The following is a 17,687-nucleotide window of genomic DNA, read 5'->3' on the forward strand; positions in this document are numbered from 1 at the left end:
TAAGTGAAAGAAGCCAGACACAAAGGCCACACAGTGTGTGAATCGTTTGTATGAAATGTTCAGAATAGGAAAATTTATGGAGACAGGAGATTATTGATTGCCAAGGACTGAGATGAGGGAGAAATGGAAAGTGACTGCTAATAATCGTGCAGTTGTTTGGTGTTTTGGTTTTGAGTAATGAAAATGCTTGAGAATTAGTAGTTGTACAACCTGAATAAACTTCAAGTTACTGAATTGTTTAGGAGCAAATTTTATGGTATGAATTAACATTTCTAAAGAAAGAAATATATACTAAAGTAAGAGGGAATCTGACATCAGTTTTTAACAGAATTTTGAAGACTTGCAGTCTTGAAGTTGTTAGGTCATAAGGGTCTAGGTTGCAAAGGGAAAGGAAGCAATAAATTCCTGAGATCTGTTGAAGACAAACGTGATCTATTTGGTAAGCAACAAGATAAATGGATAGAAAGGAATGTGGTTATGTACAACTTTTAGAGACTGAAAAGAAATACTAACTAAATTCTACATTTTTCTTCTAAGCCGAAGCATAGTATTTCAAGTGTGAGGAAAGTACAGTGAATAATACAAATACTTATATTTAAATCTATGTCTTTGAATTTAAATATCTTTAATTTGTCTTTAATTTTTGGACACTTATAAGAGTGATTTTTTTACTGTTATTAAAGTGATATCAGTATACCCATCATCCGTTCCAACAAATAATTGTTACTTTTTTTGCTCAAGTTCTACTGTATGAACTAGAATGAAATATTTATTAATGTATGTTGTATTTCTATATACTTGAAAAGTATCTAAAAGTTAATTGTTAAAACAATCAAAATACGTAATAATTACAAAGTAAAATATAAAAATACTTCAATTATATTGTCAGTCAAGTGTGTTTTAATGCTATCAGGAGATAGAATTTTATATTAATTAAAGTTTTCATTTTCTGGCTTACTCTTTCACGTATCAAATCTTTCAGTTGGAGAGTCGTCCTCAGGAAAGGCTTCAAGGAGTCTTGCTCAGCACATCCCTGGCCCTGGTGGCATTGAAGGCGTGAAAGGAGCGGCATCTGGAGTTGTTGGTGAACTCGCACGAGCCAGGCTGGCACTGGATGAGAGAGGGCAGAAACTTAGCGACCTGGAAGAAAGAACTGCAGCTATGTTATCCAGTGCAGATTCATTCTCTAAACATGCTCACGAGGTATGTCTGTCAAACAGATACCTAAGCCAAAAAGCCTAGATAAAGCAAGTATGAAAATTATTGTATTTTTATATCTGTTGTATTTTGACACATAAATTTTCTTCTCATATCCTCAGTATGGTTGCAAATTCCTAAATTTTGCCACTAGAGGGAACCATTACAAGACTCTCAGTAGCCTTTGGTCTCTTAACTGAAGTTTATGAATTTTGAAGGAACCTGCTCCCCCTTCAGGCTTTTTTTTAAACAAAACCAGTGGCTTTGCAGTAGTTACTTAGAGAATACAATAAAAACAAAGTTAATTTTCCTAAATTCCTCAGATTCTACTACTAACTTCTAGAAAAGAAAATAATTTATCTCTTGATTCTTTCAGTTCAGTTCAGTTCAGTTGCTCAGTCGTGTCCGATTCTTTGCGAGCCCATGAATCACAGCATGCCAGGCCTCCCTGTCCATCACCAACTCCCGGAGTTCACTCAAACTCATGTCCATCGAGTCGGTGATGCCATCCAGCCATCTCATTCTCTGTCGTCCCCGTCTCCTCCCGCCCCCAATCCCTCCTAGCATCAGACTCTTTTCCAGTGACTCAACTCGTCGCATGAGGTGGCCAAAGTATTGGAGTTTCAGCTTTAGCATCAGTCCTTCCAATGAACATCCAGGACTGAACTGATCTCCTTTAGAATGGACTGGTTGGACCTCCTTGCAGTCCAAGGGACTCTCAAGAGTCTTCTCCAGCACCACAGTTCAAACGCATCAATTCTTCGGCGATCAGCTTTCTTCACAGTCCAACTCTCACATCCATACATGACCACGGGAAAAACCATAGCCTTGACTAGACGGACCTTGGTTGATTCTTTAGGTAGACTTAATCCAGTGGTACTGGAGAAGACTCTTGAGAGTCCCTTGGACTGCAAGGAGATCCAACCAGTCCATTCTAAAGGAGATCAATCCTGGGTATTCATTGGAAGGACTGATGCTAAAGCTGAAACTGCAATACTTTGGCCACCTCGTGCGATGAGTTGACTCACTGGAAAAGACTCTGATGCTGGGAAAGGTTGGGGGCGGGAGGAGAAGGGGACGACAGAGAATGAGATGGCTGGATGGCATCACCGACTCTGTGGACATGAGTTTGAGTGAACTCCGGGAGTTGGTGATGGACAAGGAGGCCTGGCGTGCTGTGATTCATGGGGTCGCGCAGAGTCGGACATGCCTGAGTGACTGAACTGAACTGAATCCAGTTAAACGGTACTAAATGTGTCTGTAGACCAATTCACGCAGAGGAGTAATGTGCATTTTTGCAGTGAATTCATCTTGAGGAACTTGGAAGCTGTGGTGGAGGTTAGAAACAGACTATGAAGTAAGGGAGCCCTAATTGGCCCTCTTAAAAATACACTTTGTTAGCCAGAATAACACCCTTGAAAAACTGGATTTAAAGTCTGTTAGGTGGAATGGAGTACATGTTTCTCATTTTGACAGGTCTGCCACTCCATGATACTTTATACTGGGCTACTTCTCACATTTAGTTCCTAGCCTTGCCCTCAACGACATTTTGCTTTTATTACCTGAAGACACCATATTAAGGTTATTTTTACGTTTGAGTACCCAGTCTGTCAGTAATAGCTCTTCTTTAAACTTTAGGTCAAAAGCCATCTCTTCCTTGCTCAATAATGTTGACATCTAGCATGTATGAAAGAGATAACTTGGCCTAAGAGAGACTTTTCCAGGTTTTCAAAGAGATTTTTGTGAGTCCTTGTATGAGGGCCACATACCTCAGATAAAAGCTAGTGCCTTCAAATCTAAGTCAAGACTTATGTTCACATAACTCTGAACCTGACTGTGATCTCTAAGGCATGTAAAATTTCAGTCAGCCTCAGAATGTATCTATACGGTCTAAATATTTAGCCAAGAGCTCATTCCCTAGCTATTAGCTTTTCCCTTCTACCGAATGTTCCTCAGCCATATTTGAGAGTATAAAAAAGACAGTACGTTGTGTTGGTTAAATCATGGGTTTTGGGATTAGACTACATGGGTTCAAATCCCAGTTTCACCACTGTGTTATCTTAGCTAACCTCTTTAAGTCTTAGTCATTTGTAAAACAGGGATACTAACAATGCCCAGCACGTAGAGTTGTTGTGAGGATCAGATGAATCCATGCAGGAAAAGTGCATGGCTCAGAGTCAGCTACTCAGCAAACTGTAGATGGCAGCAGTACTAGTTTCAGCCTTTCCTTCTCCAGGTTCTTTAGGCTTTATTTTTAATTCAGTTAAGAGAACTGAAAGTTACTTATTTTTTAAGTTATTAGCTTATGTCACCAAAGAATGCACTGAGCTAAAACTTACCTATATCATGTATTTTAAGAAATGTGAGGACCTTCTATCCTCGTTCTTCATAGTTATAGTCTTTTTTTCCTTGAAACAGAACAGTTCGTATTTCTTGCGTTCAGTATGAATACTGAATATTAAAAGCCGGAAAATGCTTCAGAATAATTTAATGTTTTAGAAAACTATAGAAACAAGTTTATAAATGTTGTTATTCTGACATTTTTAAAACATGTTTTTTTCTTATTTTCTCCCCTTTAGATGATGTTGAAATACAAAGATAAGAAGTGGTACCAGTTCTGATAACCAGAAACCCAGCTAAAGTTCAGCGTCAGCCAGGAGGAAAAAGAATTTTCCTTTTTTATGTTATTGATTTCACTTTAGGAAAGTTAACAAGAAAGGGATGTTTGTCACTGGATACTGCTCTTTCCTAGCACAATTATGCCCTGTCTTACCTCAGTCACGTGGCTTTAACTGAGGCGTGCTCACACACACACTCAACGAGGAGTAAAGGGTGCGGGCCAGCTATGAGCTGACAGTTTGGGAATTAGGATGGTGGTCACACGTTACAAATGAAGAAACAGAGGGATTTGAGGAGACGTGGCAGGGACTATTCCTGGATCATTCCTGTATTAAACTTTCATATGCCAACAGATTCCGTGCTGTCCTATTTGCCATCAGTGTTTGACTTCTTTGAGGGAGAGGCAGTAAGTCAGAAGTCTCGAAGCTGAAACAGTTGTGTTTGTGTCGTTGACTGAAGTATAAACTGCTGTCTTGGACTTTCCCTCCCTTCAGCTGACTGGTCATCAGTATCATTAGTGGAAAAACAAAAACAAAAAACAAACTGTTTGTTACCATATCTTTAGACAGATAAGCTGAATGGTGGGCTTTAAATAATAAAAACATACACATGGTTGACTTGTGTATGGGCTACTCTTGGATTCTTGTTATTGTATACTTGTGTTTAGTCCATATTTTGTCAAAAGCAAAACAAGGCGATACATCACTTTTCATTGAAAAGAAAAGTGTAGAGCATGACTGAACTGCTCATCATTCTGGGAGTTTCCATGTAGTGACTGTGCAGTGTGGAAAGTGAGAAAAACCTCCATTGTGCTGAGGAGAATACTTCAGTGTCTCTTATCATTGTGCTCATTAATTCAGCTGAAGGTGGATTTGACCAAAATACTTACTGGTTAAATTTGTGGAGATGTTGAAATCGGCTAAGTTTTCAATTTTGCTTGAATTTTTATAAAATGTTTAACCCAATGTACCTTTGCATTGTTTGATTAAAATTGCTTAAAAAAAATGTTTCATTATTTCAGTAAAATGTTCAGCTCCCTTTAAAAAAAAAAAAAAAACAGCAGCCTTTATTTGCTAACAGTTCCAGTGCACTCAGGTGATGAGGCAGTTAACTCTTAGTGCACATGCCATCGCATGGAAAAACTCAAAAGCATCCATTGTCAATAATTATCTAAGAGTCTAGTCTGACCTACAAAGTATTTTCTGTAGAAATATACTATAAATCCGTACGTGTCCCTTCAAGGTTTTAAAAAACCGAAAAGGAAAATACGTGCATTTTGGTAACTGAATTATTTCTGTATTGGAGTATAAAGCAAATGAGACCATCAGTGGACAGTAAATGACTGGTACTAACACAGCACACACAGGCAGAAGAGAGAATGGCAGAGACCTGTACGTAGGTAAGCTCATTCTGCAGGCTCATCTGAGACTATTACCGATCGTTCTGAAAGCGACAAAGGATGAGTAATCTCAAAGCATTGTACTTAATGAAATTTAAAATATTTTCTTCTACAAAAAAAATAGTTTAAAACCATTTTCTTTTGTCATTAAGAGGTAATCAGAGCACAAATTGATAGCAAACATGATGGTTGTTTTTCCATTCCATACAATCATTAAAGGTATATATAGAACACCTTAATGTCACAAGTCTGTTTTGCGTTTTTCCTCTTTACTGTTTTCATTGGTAAAGCTCTTGTTTACATTTTATGACGTGCACTACGGGATATGAAAGTTTACATTAAAATTTACTTTGTCATTTGGGAGGGATTGAATATATGTGATAGAGATGATTGATCAAGCCAAAAGAAATATTTTTAAAATACAGTCATTTTCAAAAGTTTTTGAATTTGTAGGAAGACCTATGAGTAACATTTCTGTTTAGTTAATGCCAGCTTTATGATGAACATGTAGCAGTTTACAAATTGCTTAATTTGTATCATATATTATCTAATAAACCCATTGTTCCATGATATGTCACAGGAAGTTTTCAAAGGCCATTTTTTAAAGGTACAGTTTCGTGTCATCGCTAAAATCAGTAGTTAATGGATTTGAAGTTGAGAAGCACTAAGTAAAGTAATATACATGAATGGTTGGTTCCCCATTCATGTGTAAGGGCATATTAGCTCCAGTTATTTGATTTGCTATGTTGTTTTGTGTTAATTGTATATCAACTTGATTTTTATATCAACTGTCATTTTTCCTGTTGTATATAAAATGAACCAATCTTGTAATTATTTTCAAATAGAGAAGTAGATACATTTACCTGAGGTGGATTTTATAAGAAAACCTTGAATCAATATTTCGAGTTATTTTATTTCATTTTTAAATTAATCTACAAATTGTGCACAGCAAACTAGAAACTCATGTAGGATTAGAAAGTATTGAAGTATTTTTGAAAATAGGAAATAAGCTTCTCAGAGTTATACTTGATTCAGTCTGTAGATAAGAGACAGTCTGCAGTAATAACTAACCCAGGGAATTTATTGTAATTTGAGAGGTAACATCTCTATTTTTTTTCTAACACAAAAAGTTATAGTCACCAGCAAGCCAAGATTTCAGGAAAACCAAAAAAAAAGTCAAAATAGAAAATATTAGAAAAATGAAAGATTTTTGTGTGCTTCCTCCATATCCTCAAACATTATTTTTTGTTGCATTTGTCCTTGACTCTAAAATCATGGAAGTAGTCATTGATTAGCAGTCTGTCAATAGGAAGTGGTTTCCCTATATGTACCACATATCTGGTTCATTTCACTTTTCAAACCAAAATCCATGTGTTTTTGCTTTAGAAGTTTATTTGAAACTTTCTGATAACTTCTGTGTATTACATCATTTGAAGTTTTGCATCATCTTAATTCCCTTGGTTTGCATTTCAATTGTACTGTTTCCAAAAATGGCTATAGATATAACTGAGCTATTGCTAACTTCTTAATTTGTTTGATTTTTTTATGGATGTGAAAAAATGCTGCTAATTGTCTGTTATTATGTGTAGTATATGACAATTTAAGTACAGAACTTTAAAGAAAGAAATATCTCTTTTCCTTAGAACTTTTTAATTGTAGGTTTCTCTGAAGTTATTTTGTGTAGATCTGAGTTTTAAACAAGTCTGAAAGTGTTACATAGTTTTTGATTACAGGAGTGGTGGGAAAACAACTGAGGAAAGGAAAAATATGCGAAAGACACCATGGACTTCAAAGTTTTACCCTGAGTTCTATATTCCATATATGTTTTGCTTAAGGCATTTTCTCATGTGACATTGGAAAAGCTATATCCAAAGGTAAATTTTGTGTGGCAAAGATTTATTTTACATTTTAACTTTTGGGATTTTGTTTGTTTTTTCAAAATAAAGAGCACTGAACTTTAAACTTGAATTTTTTCTGCACTTTTTTAGGTAAAGAAAACTTTTTATTGTCATTGAATTCACATTTCTCCATTCAAATCAAGTGATACATATGTATAAAACATACCAAAATCATGAATATGCTGCTAGTTTAAACAATTAAACTGATCATAGTTTTAAAACCTTCAATAGGGTTTTATATAGTTTTCAGGGATAAAAAATAGTAAAATCATTTGCTGTTTGTTTCAGTGTTCTAGGTCTTAAATTATTGCAACACTTTCAGATTTGTTTTAAGATCATACAGTAACATGTTATATTTATACATACTGCTAGAGAATATACTTTTAGTTTTAAAATGGAATTTTTATAAATGTATTCTTTAATTTTAAAAATGGTGAACTTGTTAAGTTTAAGTCGAAGTACTTAAAAAGTATGTATATTATCCATACAAAAAGTTATGTTTTACGCTTATAATAAGAAATACTGGTATCTCATATCGAGATACAATTAATTTTAAAGAATCATACATCATTCAAAAGTCTTCACACATGACAGGAAAGATACCATTCCTATGGTTAAAAGAAACCCTCTATTGAGCATTTTCAAATATTAATTTTATTTTGGGGAAAATGCCCACAACAATAATTACAAGGTCTTTCTCAATACCTGCAGCTTGCTGTTGGATGCCTACCTTAACTATTGTTTTAAAATATATATATATATATATTTAAAATAGTTTTCCAGATATTTTCTTCTACCTTTTTTAAAAATAAATTTCCAAAAATGAAAAGAGTTTATGTATTTTTGTCAATGAAGGTTTTTATTTTGTAGTTTATAGAATTTGTTCCTTATCAGTTTGATACTTGATCAATATTCCTAGACTTTTTAATCTGTATTTACTTTGAAAAAGAGTACTTCTCTATCTTAAATGTCCTCTTTTTGTTCTTTTCCCTTTCAGGGTATTTGTTTTCTTGAAATTTATGCCCATAAATTATTTTTTTTTTTCATTTGAAAATGAATGTGAAGATAACTGTTTACAGTTTTTGTTAATTATACTTTTCATCACTCTGATCAATTTCTTGTAAAGTGCTATGGGGATTATTTTTCCTGTGAATATTAATGATCTTACTATACCACAGAAGTTTTAAAGGTTCTGTGGACAGAAAATAGTGGTAACAACAACAAAATTAAAGGGAAACTTTCGCTTACCTTTCTCAGCTGAATTAAATGGTTTTAATAACTTCCCAGTTATCAAGGTTATAACATTGCTTTCCTCAGTTTCTAATACAGTGTTAAATTGTTAGACACAGCTCATTTACACAGAGTACGGTAGTCCAGGACTATGTAATTGCTCTTTTTATTGCACTCTTTACATCAGAAAAATCATGAATGTCAGTTTTGCCAGTATTTCACAATGAGGCTTACAAGTTAAATTAAAATTTTATAGTGTATGAGATGTTAACAAATCAGTATTAATTTATTGTGGGTTGTTTGGCTCGGGCATTTAAAATGGATATAGGCTAATGACAATGGAATCCTATTTATTTGGGAGTTTTGGGTTTTTTTAATACTTATGCAATGTGTTTTGTGTTGTTTAAATTTTGCTTCCACTGAAGACAATGTAAGGAATTGGAAACAGATTCAACATACCAATAGAGAGTAATGCAAAAAGGGTAAATCATGTTTTAAATTTTTAATTTTTTTTTCTTTTTTTTGTAAATAAATGGTACTGTGATCTTTAGGTGTGACCTCTGCTTAACATGATAGAACTGGAAAAACATCTTGCTTTCTAGTTATACTATTGGTTCATTGTAAATGCAACACCAAAAACAATGTTAAAAAGAGCAAGATTAAGTTTTTCTAACACTGTCCACTTCAGGGGCAAGCATGCTTGATATAGAGCTCGAGCTTGTGTCCACCTTGAAATGTACATGCAGATAGTTTTCAGTTGCTGCACTTTTTTTTTTTTAATCTTGCTCAGTCCAGTAACTATCTCCAAGGTGATTGCTGGAATATGCATTTTCAATATGATTAAAAAACCCCTCTGTGTACTGTTTCATTAAAAAAAAAAAAAAGCACTATTGCAAACACGGAAAAATGTGTTAAACTTTGTAGTTATTTTGCATTCCTGTACTTTACAAACTGTCATCACAGCAAAAGGTTTAAAATTAGGTAATGAAATATTTTTGTAAATAAATACCGTTAAGCTGGTATTTTAAAAAATGTATTATAAATTAATGTTTCTGGAAAATGTTCATATATATGTATATGAATGTCTCTTTATGCTGAAGGGCTCTGATTGGGCAAAATAAAATACTCTAATCTCTCTGAAAACTAAATAAGCCCTTTTTTTCTGAAAAATTTGTTTTAATTTTTTTTCTCTAAATTGTGGAATTAATCCAGTAGTTTAACCTCGGCAAGTAGTGAAGTAGATTTCTACATCTGCAAAGGAAAAGTCAAGTTAATCATATAATTCAAGTAAAACAAGCAATACTTTTCTTAACTATCTGAACTTTTTGGTGAAATTTACCTGCCCATTCATCAGGTGGGAAGTACAGGTAAGGGTGAGGGTCCAGCTGCAGATGAAAGCATCTTGAACTTGAACATGTAGGACAATCCTTAGCATCTTGTCAAAAATGCAGATTTGGATTCCAAGTTTCTAAGGTGGGGCATGACGTTGCATCTCCAACAGGCTCCCAAGTAATACCAGATGCTGTGGGCCTGTGGAACACACGAAGTAGTGAGACTATAGATAATTTCTGTAAACAGCATTTTGCTAGTTAATACTGTTCCGTGTCCGACCTACTTGTACCAAAAATAAACATCACATTAATGGATTTAGAACATGTAGCTCACAGAGGACTGACCATTCTTATCATTGTTTCCAGTTCATTTTCAGAATAAAGAATATGGTCATTCTCTTTATTAAATTGAAGGTTTATTTGATTTTGCAATCTGTATCATCTTATTGCCCACATGGTGGCAGTCATGTCTCCTTATCTGAGCCTTTAAGAAGAGTTTTCAGTATGGTGTAACAATGGAAAGGTGCAGACTTTGCAAAGGTTAATTTTTACAATTGATACTTTTCATCCAGAAAAGTATTAGATATGGAACAGACAAAATATCTAAGTTATTTGTTACAAAGTGATGTAGATCATTTGGTAGTGATCCTGTATGTAATCAAAATAAATAATATTTTTTCCATAAATATAGGCATAAAGTGATAAAATTTTAAAAAGTAAAGAGACTGTCTTCATGTCTCTGTTCATGGCTTTTTAAAGAACTTTAGGGTATGTCCTGCTTAAATGGTACAGTGCTTTTCACTGTTTTAGATAGAAATATTCTGTCATTGTCAGTCTTCATAAGCCTATATAAGACGATTCTGATTTTCTTCCATTATTTTAAAAGATAATGTGACTGCTGTGTAATAATACTTGTTTTTAGTTTTTGTACAAATGTTATCCTTTAAAGAAGAAAAACCTCTCAAAGTTGTCATACTTTTTCAAAATTTAATTAACATCAATACAGTATATATTCACTCAAAACTTACGAAAATATTCTGACCTTTAATTTTGGTCACATTGTCTTGTTGTATACTGTTTTAAAAACGAAACCTCGTAGTTTTTTATCACTGTTAAAAACAACATAAAAGTAAGGTCCACAATTAATAAAAGCATTTTCAGAGAATATAGACTATGTTGTTACAGTATAGAAGTCTGAGAGCTTCATTTAAACGTCAAACTCAAGTATTTAACTTGTCTGTTGCAAATCTGTCATCCATGGAAGACCAAGTACAGCTCTCAACAGGTATCCTAAGGGACAGTTAACCAGCAGTGTTACTATCACAGTGAGTGTGGGAGTGTGCGTATATGTGTGTGGGATTGTGTATGTCTGCTCCCAAATAGAAGACCTCTGTGCATCTCCCTGGTTGAATTTATCTCTGAGTGTTTCTCTCCCGCTTCCTTCCTCCCTCCCTTTTTCTCTGTTTCTCTTCCCTATCTCTCTCCAGTACCTCTCACCCCAAATCTCTTTACTCTTTATTAGTGTTTATTTTAACCAAGCACATTTCATTGCCAATTTGGGTCCCAAATACTGTTGGGTTGGCCAAAAATTCCATAACATAGTATGGAAAAACCCAAAGGAACTTTTTGGCCAATGCAATATAATTCCTTATATTTCTCAAGGTCCCCCACACTCAATATTGGGTGAATTTGTAAATAATTTTCATAAGCAGTAATGCCATCCCTACTCCTTATGATTATCTCCAGACATGCAAAAATCTCAACAGATAAAAACAGTTTGCACACAGAAGACCTATGCTGAGGCAGAAATTTTTAAAGCATAAGCGCTAGAGAGGTGTGAGGTGACAGAAAGCACTGTGCTGACAGCCCTCAGGTGCAGCCCCGCCCTCTTCGCTAGAATGATTAACCAAGAAAGCATTGGCCTTGCATAGGTGTAAAAGCCAGAAGGCTGCAGTTAGAAAAGGTAGTAACCTCTGCGTTCCTTTAACAATAATGTGACTGCAGGTACCATTAGTCCAAGCAGCTGTGCTCAAACTTGAGCATCAGTATCTCCTGGAAACCTTGATAAAACACAGACTGCTGGGCCACATCCCCAGAATTTCTTGTTCAGTAAGTCTGGAATAATAAGAATTTCTATTTTCAACAAGTTCCTGAGTGATACCGACACTGCTGACTGACTCACCACACTTGGAGATGCCTAATCTAGAGCATGCCCCAGAACCAGTTTCCCATTCACATCACAGATATTGTGGATGTGTCATTTACTATACTCTCTAATGAAACTCATAGATAATTGTTACCGTTCAGTCACTAAGTTTTGTCTGACTCTGTGACCCCATGGATTGCGGCACGCCAGGCTTCCCTGTCCCTCACTACCTCCTGGAGCTTGCCCGAGTTCATGTCCATTGAGTCAGTGATGCCATTCAACCAAGTTCATGTCCATTGAGTCAGTGATGCCATTCAACCATCTCATCCTCTGCCACCCTTTTCTCCTTTTGCTCTCAATCTTTATTAGCATCAGAGTCTTTTCCAATGCGTTGACTGTAGATGATATACTTGCCTATATATGTAAATTTTAAAAATTGACAAAATACAACATTGTAAATCAACTGTACTCCAATAAATCTTCTTAACTGATAAAATAGCCTAATACACTACAGAGGTATGAAATTAATGTGGTTTATAATTTTAAAGTTGTTTTTCAATGTGTAAATCTTAAGGTTATATACTACCAGAACAGCAACAACAAAAGGCCCCACAAATTTCCAAAACACTCCCAACAGGGTAGTCCCTCTTTCTGGCCCTCTTCTAACTAGCACTCACTCCCAGCCTCACAAGAGCCACTGGCCCAGAGAATAAGACCAGTAGTAGGACACATTCCGAGGGGCTGTCAAACATGTGTTCATAAATGGCTCTGCCGAGGTGTGTATAAGAAAGCATAGGGAAGAAGTCCAGGCTATTTAAATGCTAGTTTAGATTTTAGTGCATTTGCATTAATTTCTCTTATAAGTTCGCTTCCTCTTTTGCATTTAATCTGTGCTTTTGAACTAGTCAGAGTAGGTGAGCAAGCCAGGTAAATTTGTGCCTGAAGCTCACAAATCTTAATACCTGATGTGGTTCTCTGAACAAAAACTCCCCTTGGTAAGATGAGCAGTGAATCCATTTATAAGGTTCTATTATATAACTTTTCTAACAGTTAGTGGAGTGAGAATATGATTAAGTCCAACTCTTTGAGACCCCATGGACTGTAGCCCGCCAGGCTCCTCTATCCATGGAATTCTCTAGGCAAGAATACTGAAGTGGGTAGCTGTTCCCTTTTCCAGGGGATCTTCCCAACCCAGAGATTGAACCCAAGTCTCCTGCATCACAAGAGGATTTTTTACCATCTGAACCACCAGGCAAGCCCAAGTATACTGGAGTGGGTAGCCTGTGCCTTCTCCAGGGGATCTTCCCATCCCATGAATCGAACTGGGGTCTCTTGCATTGCAGGTGGATTCTTTACCAGCTGAGCTACCAGGAACACCATTCTAATGGTTAGCCTACTAGAAAATTTTATCCCTCCTGATCAATCACGAAAACTCAAGGAGTGGTTATTGGTTAAATATTAGGCAAGTGGATTTACCTTGTATTTAATGCCAAGTTTATTAAAAATGGGCCTTATATGTAGCTCCTTTCAGAAGTGCAGTTTGACCTGAGTGTGAAAGCCAGTCTTCCATTCCTAAGTTGAATGCTATGCCAGTGACCTTTCCAAGTCACATGACCTGTATTTGCCTGTTTCATTATGTGTAAAACTAGGATGCAAATACTAGCCTTACCTACCTCACAGAGTACTTGTAGAAATATAATAAAATAATCCCTGAAAATGGTTAGAAAACAAAATTACCACACAAACACAAGGTTTTATGACCTTAAAAATACTAGTCCCTTAGAAGATCTGTGAATCAGAAATACACGTGAATAGGACAGAGCAAGTAGCAGACCTGGTACCAGGATCAGCAAGTCAGGTAATATTAAAATTGCTACAATCAGGATGAAAGCAAAGTGATACATTGTCTTTAATACAGTACCTAATGGAGAATCAATGATTTTAATCATGTTTGAATTTAATAAGCCCCTTTAGTTCAACCGAATTTCATGTTTGCAGTGTGAGACTCCAAAAAGCCAAACCAGGATGCGTTTATGGCCAACTATCATCAAGATATAGGATCGGATTAAAATTAAGATGTAGTTGCCTTTCAAAATAAAACAGCCAGTATCCCAGTGCCTAGCACTTTTTTGTAATAAATACAAATTTATAAACGTTACTTTTTTTCTCCCTGGTATAGAGAATACATACTTTGCAGGGTTTAGTCGTAGCAGATTTAACATATATTTTCACAGAGCATTTATAAAATGTCTCTATAAATAAAAATAAAAATTGTCTAAACTTAGGATGTTGTTTTCCTGTCCCTTTATTGTGCAGATTACCTTTCAAAGTCTTTGTTTCCATTTAGCTGGTAAAAGAGAGACTGGATCAGGTCAAGGTCCAAGTCCTTTTTCGCTGTTTGCCAACAATATGACCTTACATTACTTAACCTTTTTTAAACACTTTCCTCAGATATTAAATAGGAATGAAAGCAGCACCAATTTATGACTGTTTTAATGACTCCATGTGATAATGTATAAGGTAACAGCAGAGAAACTTAGCTGTTGGGGCACCCTCTGTAACTGTAGAGACATAGTGTACAGATAAGCATGGGCTCTGAAGAAAGCTGTTTTAAATCCTTCTGCATGATACACATGGCTTTTAGCAAGTTGTGAAACTTATCCATGCCTCAGTTTCCTTGTCTGTATGATGGTAGTGATTACTAATACAAGTGCTCAGGACAGTATCCGATGCACATAGTATTGCATTAAACTAAGGTGCCACTGAAAATTAGACACCAGTATTTGTACCACTAACAACAATGCTAATAATTACATTTGCATAACCTATCCTGATTTCCAAGATGTGAGCTATGTGAAAAAGGATCTAAGAATTGATGAAATATGGTAATAAGCTTTCAAAAGCTTACCACTTTTCAGAGAACTAGGAAATGAGAATCCTTCCACTTATATACAATTCTAGACTATCACCTGGGGGTGTAGGAAAGAACTTCTAATAATTTCTCTCCTCAGTGTGTTCCTATGCATAGATCTTGTTCACATGAACCTACTGAATCAAGAACTCCCAAGGCTTTGTCTCAGGCGAGGTGGTGTTCCAGAAAGCACAACATGACAGATAAAAAATAATTTTAGAAGAATCCAACACTTAATTCAACTTTCTCAGAAGATGCTAAGAGGAACCCAACTCATAACACCGAAACTCTTCTCAAAGCCTTTTGCCTTTAGAATTTTTCATAGCTGTTTGCTCTTGGAAGACTTTCAGATGCTAAAACCTTCTTATGTTTCCTGCTCTCTCCCCTTAGACGCTGGCTCCCAGACGTGCCTGAGAAGGATGATCTAAGCTCGCGTCTCTCCTCCTGAGCCTCAGGTAAGGTGCTGTCCTAGTCTCTCCGCCTGGGGGTGCCATCCCAGAATCTCAGCTGTCAGGCCAGCATGGTGTGGAGCACTCCTCTGAACTCCAAAGGGAAATGGGGTCCCAGTTCTCCCTCCTCTTAGACCCTCAAACTTTTCAGCCAGTTCCATCTTTCCCCTGTCCTCCTTGGAGCTAATCCCTGAAGGGTGTCAGGCTCAGAGCTCTGCCTTCTCTCCCCATCCCAGCCTCTAAGATTCTCGTCTAATCTGGACAGACAGGAGAAAATCATAGTCTGCTTCCTGCTTAAGCCAGGAACTTAGTTCTTGACATGGAAATCCGAGTAACCATTTACTTAAACCCCCTCCCCCCCGCTTTTTTTTTTTTTTTGCCTAAAAGCTGTTGTCTATACCATGAGTTCCAAATTCCATTTTGACATTCAAAATATTGGCTTTCTTTTTAATTCAATAAATATTTATTAGACACCAGGATGTGTTAGATTCCGTTCTACATGTTAGATATGGAAAAGTGAACAAGGTAGAACCGTTCCCTGGAGTCACATCGAGAAATACTTACTAAGCACCTATTCTTCTCCCTACCTCAACATCTAATCTGTCACCAGTGCTTCCTTTATAACCTCACAAATGATTTCCAAATTTATCCTCTTTCTTTCCTGCTCAATGATTGCCTCTACTTCAGCATCTTACTGATTCTATTCCTAACTACTCTTCCTTTTTCAACCTCCTCTTTCTCTGATATATTCTGTCGCAGCTCCTGTAAAGCTGTTCTCTTTTTAAATTTCTCAGACTCCTCTGGGGACCGACCATGAATTCAAAGCTTTCATTGTCAGCATGGCTCCTTAATCGTCTACCTTCTGTGTTCCATGATTCTGGTACCTTATACCATTCCAAACACATTTCCTTCTGCCCTTACAACCCATGCTGTTAATTTTCCATGCTCTTGTTCATGCTTGGAATACCCTTCATTTCTTTCTTATCTTGGAAAAATCCTACTAATCCCTTATGGCTAAACCACAATGTCATTTTCCACTGGAAGCTTTCCATGGCCCAGGAACGATGAATTGCTCTCTCCTCTCTGCTACAATAACCATTCCTCATACTCCTGGTTGGGTTCTTATCACAATGTGGTCCAGCTATTCGTTCACGCATCCATCTCCTCTCTAGATTATGGGATCCTTGAGAAAAGACTGTTTTACCCATCTTTGTAACTCCTCTAATATCTGGCATAATACCTGTCAAGTACAAGGTGCTAATTAATATTTGTTGCTAAACTCCAAAACTCAAGTGCTTTGTCACATACAACACATTTACACATATGGTTAAGCTTTCAGATATACCCACATGCACATATATTTTTATATATTTTGTATTTCATCTAATTTTTAATATCTCTGTATTTCTGTTGTGAATGTTCAGTAGCTGCTATTTCTGTGGAAATTTCTCATTAAATATAAAACATAAAATTGTCTTTTATTTTAATTGGACTAATATTCTATTCGAAGCCTCTTATAGTTCAGCCTTTGACAGTTCTGAAAACCTGACTGGCTCCTGAAAGCTTATTATTAATTCCATAACACTTTATATTCTGTACTATGCATTATATTTAGTACCCTGTTTAATTTAAATAAGATTGCCTACATGGTCAATAAGTTACAAGTGAAATGTATAAGTCAGTGGCAGGAATCTAGCAATGCCAAATCAAGTGATATGATGGTCTGAATTAAGTAATCAGATTCTTAAGTCTATTTTATGATCACTATATAGCTACTCAGAGAAGAACAATTAAATTTAGCTTTCTAGCTGAAAAACTAGAATGCTATAATACCCAGGAGATTATTCTAGTCTTATTTCTCTTCTTTTTTTTTTGCATTAGTCTGTGAAATAGTTTCACATGGAAAGACGAGATCCTCATTTGAAAGTTTTAGTCTAAAGAAAGGTAGAAATGACAATTGAGTAAACTAATAAGAAGTGGTTTCATGTGCTGGGTTAAAAGCCTGATTTATCCCTCCCCATCACCACATTTCGTCTCCGATAACTGTAAGTTTGTTCTCAGTGTCTGTAAGTCTGTTTCTGAACAGTCATTTTTTGAAGTGTGGAAATTCAAGCAAGTGTCGGCTTTGGATATCGTTGGAAGAATAAGGACTTGTGAACAGCCTGAGGAGAGGACGACTGTGCCAATGAGACAAAAAGCGGCGTAAAAGCACTAACGGGAAGGAGGCCCAGAGGCAGGAAAGGGAGCCTTGCGGTTAAACAGCAGGTCTCCAGGAGGGGTGTGGAACGTGGACCCTGAGAGGCCGCCAGCGGCTGGGGAGTCATCGCGTTGGTGGGGAGGTCAGGGCATTTGTACGATGACATCTCAACCCTCCTCTTGCCGCCCGTGACTATCCTGCTTCTCTTCCTGTTTTCATTTCATTGCCTGGAATCCCTTTTCTCTTACCATTTCAAGTAGTCCAAATTGAGTTTGGGCTATATTTTTCCTATTTGACGACTTATAGACTG

General features: G+C 36.3%; 1 protein-coding gene across 6 annotated transcripts in view; it reads left to right on the plus strand.

Annotated features, from left to right (window-relative positions):
• Positions 1-8,893, plus strand: part of STXBP5 (syntaxin binding protein 5) — a 171,157-nt gene extending 162,264 nt beyond the window's left edge. For all 6 annotated transcript variants that reach the window (XM_055432787.2, XM_055432789.2, XM_088840813.1 and 3 more), the window contains 2 exons: positions 983-1,203; positions 3,777-8,893. In XM_055432787.2, coding sequence (XP_055288762.1) covers positions 983-1,203; positions 3,777-3,818 — 263 coding nt within the window. In that variant the 3' untranslated portion in view covers positions 3,819-8,893. The remainder of the gene's footprint in view (positions 1-982; positions 1,204-3,776) is intronic.
• Positions 8,894-17,687: the final 8,794 nt, after the last annotated feature.

The sequence above is a fragment of the Moschus berezovskii genome, chromosome 10, assembly GCF_049115385.1.
Source record: "Moschus berezovskii isolate FMDL1 chromosome 10, NW_MosBer_1.0, whole genome shotgun sequence".
Taxonomy (NCBI): domain Eukaryota; kingdom Metazoa; phylum Chordata; class Mammalia; order Artiodactyla; family Moschidae; genus Moschus; species Moschus berezovskii.